Source organism: Triticum dicoccoides, chromosome 3B (genome assembly GCF_002162155.2).
Source record: "Triticum dicoccoides isolate Atlit2015 ecotype Zavitan chromosome 3B, WEW_v2.0, whole genome shotgun sequence".
Lineage (NCBI taxonomy): Eukaryota > Viridiplantae > Streptophyta > Magnoliopsida > Poales > Poaceae > Triticum > Triticum dicoccoides.
Window position 1 is genome coordinate 757,647,295 of NC_041385.1, and position 10,924 is coordinate 757,658,218.

General features: G+C 42.8%; 1 protein-coding gene across 1 annotated transcript in view; it reads right to left on the reverse strand.

Annotated features, from left to right (window-relative positions):
• The window catches only part of LOC119278315 (thiamine pyrophosphokinase 1-like), a 3,923-nt gene extending 975 nt beyond the window's left edge, over positions 1-2,948 (reverse strand). Inside the window, exons 1-5 of the mRNA XM_037559677.1 lie at positions 2,686-2,948; positions 2,448-2,544; positions 1,535-1,607; positions 396-497; positions 57-306 (exon numbers count right to left, since the gene is read on the reverse strand). Of these exons, the coding sequence (XP_037415574.1) occupies positions 57-306; positions 396-497; positions 1,535-1,607; positions 2,448-2,544; positions 2,686-2,836 (673 nt within the window). The 5' untranslated portion in view covers positions 2,837-2,948. The remainder of the gene's footprint in view (positions 1-56; positions 307-395; positions 498-1,534; positions 1,608-2,447; positions 2,545-2,685) is intronic.
• Positions 2,949-10,924: the final 7,976 nt, after the last annotated feature.

Consider the following 10,924-nt stretch of genomic DNA (forward strand, 5'->3'; position numbering starts at 1 on the left):
CTATCAGATAATAATGTTGACATACAAGAATGAGGTTGCAAGTTAGATGCCTGTACCTAGGTTCCACCGGAGACCGGTAGTGGTGCTGCTACTTGACGGCGCGCCCATGGGGATCAGTCCACAATGAGGACCCTCGACAGACCGCTCGATGTGGATCTCGTGACTGTGCGTCTTTGGGAGCAGAAAGATCGAGGAGTCGTCTGACAGGAGGATGATCCTGGTGTTTGAGAAGCGATGCAGCACGTTGATGTTCCCCATCTCGTGATCGAACCTTCCTCCAAGCGCACCGAGAACGAGAATGCAGAGCTGCAGTTAAACAAAACAGAGTAACATCCGTGTAAGCGGGTGTTGCAAAGACTGATCTGGAGTAAATACTGAAAACTGATCTGGTGTACATTAGAATTGTCTGGCCCGGGTGGATTTCTGGTGATGAATGATATGCATTTGTTCAAGTCTGTGGTGTCCTGATCATGTGAGTCATCGATTATTTGGGTACCCTGCAATTGATCATAGAAGGGTGTCGTCAGTAATATCATTTTGCTGTAAGTCAGCAATCATTCCAGTCCCAGTTTCAAGGCCTCATTGGCTAATCTTAAACCAGAAAAATTATCTATTGTACAGAATACTAATAATGCCCAGAGTTGACATTCATGTTGCATCTTTCAGTAAAGCAGGGCAAATCAAATGCATGTGAACTTGGTTTACATTTACATTATCCCTGCTGCTACTCCACAACATTTCCAGGAAGAAACTTGAGGTTCACGGCTAGGGGTACGACTGATTCATGCCAATTTAATCAACACTGAAATAGTACTTGCAATTACCAGGACAAGCATACCAAAAATATTGGTATAGAAACAAAAGCCTACTAAAAATACAATAAAACAAGGCGTCGCTCCCTTCAAGGCTAGGGGTACAACTGGCCATGCCAATTTAATCAACGCTGAAATAGTACTTGCATTTACCAGGACCAGCATACCAAAAATATTTGTATAGAAACAAAAGCCTGCTAAAAATACAATAAAACAAGGCATCGCTCCCTTCATGGTTTTCTAGGACAATTTAATCAATGTAATTATTTCAGCAGCTTGATTTCACACAAGAAAATAGATTTCTTTCCCGCATTGTTGTCAGTGAGAGTCATCTAAACTTGCGGACATGAAATTCTGATATTTCCATAGCTCATTGCAGCTAACATCACACAACAGTCCAAAAGAGAATCGCAAACATATTCATGTGGACCAAGATGGCCAATAAATGATATCTTTCTGCCTGCTTGTTTTTTGCTACGCATGATATCTTTCTCCCTAACAAGTACTCCCTCCGTCCTAAAATACTTGTCGAAGAAATGCATAAAAATGAATGTATCTAGAACTAAAATACATCTAGATACATTCATACCTCCGACGAGTATTTCCGGACGGAGGGAGTACTAGAAACTGCCCCGGACAGTTGTTGCATACAACATGATTTTTGGTTCAGCATCTCATTTTCAGCAAGGTATGATGGAAGGAGTTTTAAATTAGTTACTTACCAAACTGGAGTAGTATTCCTTCACTTCTGGCCTTACAGAATCCATATCTCCTTCGATGGCGTCGGGCTTGTACCTGCAGCAAGGTAAGGACAAATTAATGAATGAAACGTCACATACAAACAACCAGCAAAGAAAATCTGTCTTAAACCTACCTCCCAACTACCAATAAATAGGTTTTAAAAATCTCTTCCCAACTACTTTTTGGCATGGGCGAACAACTAAATGTGTCCCATCCATTGATGCAGTATAAACTATTTCAAATGTGATGCATACTCTGTCGCCGTGGTATGATTTAATCTGCCAAACCCTCTGGTGGCGCCTAGGTAAACTTAAGAACATTTTTCCTCCATAAAAAACTCTTCAGCATTACATAGATAACCCAAGCAGAGTTGAACTCTGTAATATGTTTCAAAAAAATGATCAAATGAAAAGGCGTACAATCATTTAAAGATCAGAGACTACATCGAGTACGAAGACTGAAAATTCATTGGATGAACTGTTGAAGTACTTTCTCAAGAAACTCTGAGTTTTGCTAGGACACATGGGAAAAAAGCATATAAGGACACTTGGAGGTTTTGACTAAACAAAGAGGGCAGATGCTGAGACGCGCCATGCCAAAAAAAAAGAAGAAGAAAAAAAGCATATTGAGAAGCGAACCCCGGTTCAAACTTCAACTTGAACCAAAGGAGGTCCACGGACCGCATTGACAGGCCACCGTTTATGCTTGCACGCGACAGCATCGGCATACAACCAAATGGAATTTCTACGACGCATTCCAACAAGCACGTGATGGGCATTGATCCACGAGAGGCAGAGTCAACTAGGAACAGGTGGGAGGCGTAGGCACGCAGCTATCACTGGGCGAGAAAAAGAAAAAAAGAGGAAGGGCAGAGAGAAGACTTTGATCGATCACCTTGCGCGGACCTCGTCGGGGTCCTCGGCCGGGAGCAGCTCCGGCATGCCGTCGAAGACCCGGTTGGCGCCGCCGTCCGCGCACACCCGCAGCTGCGCTGCTCACACAACAACACAGAGAGCCGACACGTCAAAACTTGTCCACGAGGACGGAGAGCGAAGGCAGCGATAATGCCCACGGAACAGAGGAGAGGGAGGGAGGGAGGGGCGCGCGCTGGTTGGGTTGGTTGGTCGGTTACCTCGGGTCCAGAGCAGGGGCGCGAAGCGCGGGAGGCGCTGGTTGAGGACGACGACGGCGTAGGAGACCGTGTCCTCGGCGTCGGCCGGAGGAGCAGGCGGGGGCGGGAGGAGGAAGGAGGAGGAGTGGGTCATCGTCGGGAGCGGCGGCATGGCGAGGGCCGCGGAGGTGGCGTGGCGGGGTCGGCGGGGGACTTGGGCTGGAACAGGGGAGAAGACGAGCGAACAGGGTATGCGAGAGGAAAAGAGGTGGCGTAGGTCGCGTGGACAAAAGGAAGGGTTTTAACGAAGGCGAGAAGGAGAGACGGTGTCGGTCTTTTCTCCTCTCCTCTCGACCCGAAATCGTCCTTGGCGGACGGTGGTAGTTGCGGGGTGCGGCGAGTACGACTGGCGGGGGCAGCGTTGATCAGCAGCGCCGCACAAGCGGAATCGGGGATCTTTCTTGTGACAGACAGTGAAGGGAGGGGTCGGAGCCGAGGTCAAGGCCAGGTTGGCCACGGCCCCGTCCCCGTTCCCGTTGGGCAACTGCGTAGTTTTTTTTTTGGTCAAATCCTGACCTCAGGCCAGCCGTCCAAGGCAGACTCCCAGCCCAAAACTGGCTCTTGGTTGAGAGGCTGACTGACAAGAAAAGAAGGGCGTGAGTGTTGGCGTGTGGACCATACCATACTCTGAGAGCATCTACAGCTGGACCTACCTACCTAATCGGCCCCCCTAAACGGCACCCGACTGTGAAATCCAGCCCCCCTAAACGAACACGGACGCGCCCGACAATGACCGGTCACCCCTCAAACGTCTACACTCACAACCAACCAGATACGTGCTCAGCAAAATGCTCCGGCCTACTGCTCCACCGCTTGGGTGGCACCAAATGTTTTTTGCCGCCTCCGCAAATGTGATTACTTTGCGAAATTTTGCATGTGTAGGGAAAACATCGATATTTGTTGCCAAATAATCAAGAATCACTACAGGAATCAGCTTCTTTGCCGTCCGCTGACAGACGACAAAGAGCTTAGCTAGGGCAGCACTGGGAAGCTGCCACGTGGCCAGCTATACCGTCTGCCAGCAGACGGCATAGATGGCCCTGTTTGCCCGGCCTATTTGATCACTTTGCCATCCCCTTACAGACGGCAAAATGACCAAATAGGCAGCCAGTGTTCCCAGTTTGCACTGGTGACTGCCACGTGTCCTCTTTGCCGTCTGCTAGCGGACGACAAAGCTCTTTGTCGTCGGCTAGCGGACGGCAAAGAGGCTATACATCCCCTGTTTTTATTTAAATCCAATTAATTAGACATGGTTTCAAACACAGATATACATGCATACATATCCAACATATCAACAACATGTCCAACAACATAGTTCAACAAAGTCCAACATATCCATATATACATAACCAGAAACAAGTTTCCAACAACATATCCGTATAGACATACATATTCAAACAAGTTTTCATAATCAACAAGGAAGCACCAAAAGAATAGTACACTCCATGAATCCAAGCTTCCTCATGTAAAGCAAATTTGCAAATTGGGAAAGATAGAAGTTAGAAGAAGAAGAAGAAGAAGAAGAAGAAGATTTTTTTCTTCTCTTTCTTTTTCTCTTCTCCTCTTCTTTATCTTCTTCTTCTTCTAACTAAGGTAAGTAAAAATGCCATTTTATTGCTAAGCTAGGTAAAAATGCTAAGTGTAGGTCATTTTAGAGCTAAGCTAGGTAAATAGGTCATTTTGGAGCTTAGTAAGGTTATTATGTCATTTTCGAGGAAAATAAGCTAAGTCTATATCATTTTGGAGGTAACAAAGATTATCATGCCATTTTTGACCTAAGTATGCTAAGTATGTCATAAATGAACTGAATAAGCTAAGTATAGCTCTTTTTTTATCTAATTAGGTAATTATGCCATTTAGGAGGAAAATAAGCTAAGCATCAATTTGTAAAGCAAAACATTAGAGAAAACATACCCTCATCACAACAAATATGATGAAGATCGCAACTAAGGTAACAATTGATCCAACGACATAATGATACCAAGCCTCATTATCAATGGCATATTTTCTAATCTTCTTAAGCTTCAGGCGCATTGCATCCATATTCAAGCGCATTGCATTCATCTTCATCTTGTGATCATCGATGACATCGGCAACATACAACTCCAATGTCATCTTCTCTTCTTCAATTCTTTTGATTTTTTCTTTCAAATACTCATTTTCTTTTTCAACTAAATTTAACTTCTCGACAAGAGGGTCGGTTTCAAATTCCGGTTCACATACCTCCTAGATTAAAATATCTCTATGTCAACTTGATGGCCATAATTGTCATAAATGCGAAATGCAAAAAATAGTTATGAAAGAGAATTTACCACATTCGAATCATAAAGCGGGCGAGGGCCGACGGGGACGGACAATCAAGACCATGGCACTATGTATAAGAAACAATCATACAAAGTAAGAAAATTATACATACCAACTATATAAATCATAAAATCATACAAATAACTATATAAATCAAGTACAACATAAAAATTTGAATACCTAATAATCACTATCGGTAATGACATGCTCATCATCATCATTAATAAATGCATCATCATCATCATCACTATCGGTAATGACGTGCTCATCATCATCATTAATAAATGCATCATCATGTGGAAGGCCACCTTTACGTAATCGTTCAAGCATTGACAGGTCATCTACATCAGTAAATTCTTCTTCTTCCGGCTCTTCTTGTTCCGGCTCAGGGGTGAAGTCGAATTCACTATCAGTGTCTACTTCAATGTTCTGGGGTGGATTAGAGCGGTTCTTGAAACATTTTTTGGCAAGACATGTTTTTTGGAAGAATTCTCCTTCGTCATATGTGTCTTGGTTAATGTGAGGTTCATAATCCTCTTCATTGGGGGGAGGTGGTCTAACACGTGACGGCACTTCATAAACGACATCCCAACCACTAAGATTTGGATTTGACAGGCCCACGGTAGATAGAAAACTTGGGTTGCCTGTTGAGCCGTAATATAGACATCGGGAACATCCAAATGGGTGCTTTGTTTGATTTCGACTAGCCCTATATGTTCATGAGTCCTTCTAGTCTCCCTGGGATGTAACCAATAACATCTGAAGACTATGATGTTTGGTGGGTTTTCACCATAGAATTGAAGTTCATAAATTGCTTCAACTCTTCCATAATACTCGATACCTCCTTCGCCGATAGCAGAGACACAACAATTTGTAGACTTTCGGCCGGCCATAGATAGCTCTTTGCCATAGGTACGAAAGCGATACCCGTTGATGTCGTAATTGTCAAATGAACGGACCTTATAGTCAAAACCATTAGCCAAAGAAATGAAAGGGTCTAATGGAAATTACCCTTTTTTTGAACCAAGAGATGAAACCGGGATATTCGCCTCCTTGCTTTGCCAGAAGCTCATACTCTTCGACAGAATCCTTTTGGATCACCGCTCCATACGAGAATATGGCGTTGTATCGACTTCATCAAATATCCAGGAATAAGAGCAGTTCAAAGAAATTAGAGTTGCGAAACAATGTACCGAGATCTTACTCGATGTACGGCCGCACTTCTGTTAGGTTGTTAAAGAGATACAACGAAATGGTCCGCCATTCTTCAACATCCACTGGCTGGTGCAAGATTCCCTTTGAATAGGCTGAGGTTGGATTGACCCTTTTTAGGGTCGTCAGCATTGTACCGAGGCTTCGGATTATGCAAATGACGATTTTTGGCTTTTGGCTTCGTAGTGTGCTGTCACGAAGTTTGCCGCCTCCTCAGTGATGAATCCTCGGCCATCGATGCTTCTATTCTACGTTTATTTTTACATTTTGCTCGAAGCGTCTTCTGCATCCTCTCAGTTGAGTAGCACCAACGATTTTGCACGCCCCCCCCCAATCGTGCCTCGGTCGGGAGATGCAAAATCAAGTGTTGCATTGGATTAAAGAAGCTTGGCGTAAAGATCATCTCTAACTTGCAGATCAACTCCGGCGCCAACTGTTCCATTTCTTCTAGGAGGCCAGGCGATAGTTCTTTCGCACAAAGAACACAGAAGAAATAGCTCAGCTCTGCCAGTACTAGCCATTCATCCTCAGGGATGAAGCCACGCAACATCATCGGCATTATCCGTTCAACCCATATGTGCCAATCATGACTTGTAGACCAAATATTTTCAATTTTTCAAGACTCGCTCCTCTCTTTAGATTTGCTGCATACCCATCTAGGAACATCAACTGCATTTTCACCCACAAAATAATTTCCTTCATAGCTGGCCTTCCAAGATTGAACCATGCCTTTGGCTTCCTCCAGTTCCGCTTTCCTTTTGGTTCTTGCATGTTTTGTAATGGTCTATCACATAGCTCCTCTTGATCGTCTCTAGCCTTAGTATTATCCTTTGATTTCCCCTCTATGCCGAACAATGTACCAAAATTGGCTTTGGCGATATTCTTTTCAGTGTGCATCACGTCGATGTTGTGTGGGCAAAGGAGGTCTTTGAAGTAAGGCAGATCCCAGAAGCATGTCTTGTGAGTCCAGGCATGTTCCTTATTATACCCTTGAAATACTCTGGACGCTCTGGATCTGGCTCGAGAGCGTTTAACTGATCTAGGGTATGTTGGCCTGTCAACGCAGGTGGTGCAGAGTGTTTGACAACTCTACCTTTGATGAAGTTCTTCTTGTCTTTTCTAAACTTATGACGAGAATGTAGAAACGGTCTATGCAAGTCGAAGCAACTATACTTGTGCCCTGCCGTCAGCAAACGAAACTCAAGAGCTCCCTTGTATGTGGTTTCAAACACAGATATACATGCATACATATCCAACATATCAACAACATGTCCAACAACATAGTTCAACAAAGTCCAACATATCCATATATACATAACCAGAAACAAGTTTCCAACAACATATCCGTATAGACATACATATTCAAACAAGTTTTCATAATCAACAAGGAAGCACCAAAAGAATAGTACACTCCATGAATCCAAGCTTCCTCATGTAAAGCAAATCTGCAAATTGGGAAAGATAGAAGTTAGAAGAAGAAGAAGAAGACTAGTTAGAAGAAGAAGAAGAAGAAGAAGAAGAAGAAGATTTTTTTCTTCTCTTTCTTTTTCTCTTCTCCTCTTCTTTATCTTCTTCTTCTTCTAACTAAGGTAAGTAAAAATGCCATTTTATTGCTAAGCTAGGTAAAAATGCTAAGTGTAGGTCATTTTAGAGCTAAGCTAGGTAAATAGGTCATTTTGGAGCTTAGTAAGGTTATTATGTCATTTTCGAGGAAAATAAGCTAAGTCTATATCATTTTGGAGGTAACAAAGATTATCATGCCATTTTTGACCTAAGTATGCTAAGTATGTCATAAATGAACTGAATAAGCTAAGTATAGCTCTTTTTTATCTAATTAGGTAATTATGCCATTTAGGAGGAAAATAAGCTAAGCATCAATTTGTAAAGCAAAACATTAGAGAAAACATACCCTCATCACAACAAATATGATGAAGATCGCAACTAAGGTAACAATTGATCCAACGACATAATGATACCAAGCCTCATTATCAATGGCATATTTTCTAATCTTCTTAAGCTTCAGGCGCATTGCATCCATATTCAAGCGCATTGCATTCATCTTCATCTTGTGATCATCGATGACATCGGCAACATACAACTCCAATGTCATCTTCTCTTCTTCAATTCTTTTGATTTTTTCTTTCAAATACTCATTTTCTTTTTCAACTAAATTTAACTTCTCGACAAGAGGGTCGGTTTCAAATTCCGGTTCACATACCTCCTAGATTAAAATATCTCTATGTCAACTTGATGGCCATAATTGTCATAAATGCGAAATGCAAAAAATAGTTATGAAAGAGAATTTACCACATTCGAATCATAAAGCGGGCGAGGGCCGACGGGGACGGACAATCAAGACCATGGCACTATGTATAAGAAACAATCATACAAAGTAAGAAAATTATACATACCAACTATATAAATCATAAAATCATACAAATAACTATATAAATCAAGTACAACATAAAAATTTGAATACCTAATAATCACTATCGGTAATGACATGCTCATCATCATCATTAATAAATGCATCATCATCATCATCACTATCGGTAATGACGTGCTCATCATCATCATTAATAAATGCATCATCATGTGGAAGGCCACCTTTACGTAATCGTTCAAGCATTGACAGGTCATCTACATCAGTAAATTCTTCTTCTTCCGGCTCTTCTTGTTCCGGCTCAGGGGTGAAGTCGAATTCACTATCAGTGTCTACTTCAATGTTCTGGGGTGGATTAGAGCGGTTCTTGAAACATTTTTTGGCAAGACATGTTTTTTGGAAGAATTCTCCTTCGTCATATGTGTCTTGGTTAATGTGAGGTTCATAATCCTCTTCATTGGGGGGAGGTGGTTTAACACATGACAGCACTTCATAAACGACATCCCAACCACTAAGATTTGGATTTGACAGGCCCACGGTAGATAGAAAACTTGGGTTGCCTGTTGAGCCGTAATATAGACATCGGGAACATCCAAATGGGTGCTTTGTTTGATTTCGACTAGCCCTATATGTTCATGAGTCCTTCTAGTCTCCCTGGGATGTAACCAATAACATCTGAAGACTATGATGTTTGGTGGGTTTTCACCATAGAATTGAAGTTCATAAATTGCTTCAACTCTTCCATAATACTCGATATCTCCTTCGCCGATAGCAGAGACACAACAATTTGTAGACTTTCGGTCGGCCATAGATAGCTCTTTGCCATAGGTACGAAAGCGATACCCGTTGATGTCGTAATTGTCAAATGAACGGACCTTATAGTCAAAACCATTAGCCAAAGAAATGAAAGGGTCTAATGGAAATTACCCTTTTTTTGAACCAAGAGATGAAACCGGGATATTCGCCTCCTTGCTTTGCCAGAAGCTCATACTCTTCGACAGAATCCTTTTGGATCACCGCTCCATACGAGAATATGGCGTTGTATCGACTTCATCAAATATCCAGGAATAAGAGCAGTTCAAAGAAATTAGAGTTGCGAAACAATGTACCGAGATCTTACTCGATGTACGGCCGCACTTCTGTTAGGTTGTTAAAGAGATACAACGAAATGGTCCGCCATTCTTCAACATCCACTGGCTGGTGCAAGATTCCCTTTGAATAGGCTGAGGTTGGATTGACCCTTTTTAGGGTCGTCAGCATTGTACCGAGGCTTCGGATTATGCAAATGACGATTTTTGGCTTTTGGCTTCGTAGTGTGCTGTCACGAAGTTTGCCGCCTCCTCAGTGATGAATCCTCGGCCATCGATGCTTCTATTCTACGTTTATTTTTACATTTTGCTCGAAGCGTCTTCTGCATCCTCTCAGTTGAGTAGCACCAACGATTTTGCACGCCCCCCCCCCAATCGTGCCTCGGTCGGGAGATGCAAAATCAAGTGTTGCATTGGACTAAAGAAGCTTGGCGTAAAGATCATCTCTAACTTGCAGATCAACTCCGGCGCCAACTGTTCCATTTCTTCTAGGAGGCCAGGCGATAGTTCTTTCGCACAAAGAACACAGAAGAAATAGCTCAGCTCTGCCAGTACTAGCCATTCATCCTCAGGGATGAAGCCACGCAACATCATCGGCATTATCCGTTCAACCCATATGTGCCAATCATGACTTGTAGACCAAATATTTTCAATTTTTCAAGACTCGCTCCTCTCTTTAGATTTGCTGCATACCCATCTAGGAACATCAACTGCATTTTCACCCACAAAATAATTTCCTTCATAGCCGGCCTTCCAAGATTGAACCATGCCTTTGGCTTCCTCCAGTTCCGCTTTCCATTTGGTTCTTGCATGTTTTGTAATGGTCTATCACATAGCTCCTCTTGATCGTCTCTAGCCTTAGTATTATCCTTTGATTTCCCCTCTATGCCGAACAATGTACCAAAATTGGCTTTGGCGATATTCTTTTCAGTGTGCATCACGTCGATGTTGTGTGGGCAAAGGAGGTCTTTGAAGTAAGGCAGATCCCAGAAGCATGTCTTGTGAGTCCAGGCATGTTCCTTATTATACCCTTGCAATACTCTGGACGCTCTGGATCTGGCTCGAGAGCGTTTAACTGATCTAGGGTATGTTAGCCTGTCAACGCAGGTGGTGCAGAGTGTTTGACAACTCTACCTTTGATGAAGTTCTTCTTGTCTTTTCTAAACTTATGACGAGAATGTAGAAACGGTCTATGCAAGTCGAAGCAACTATA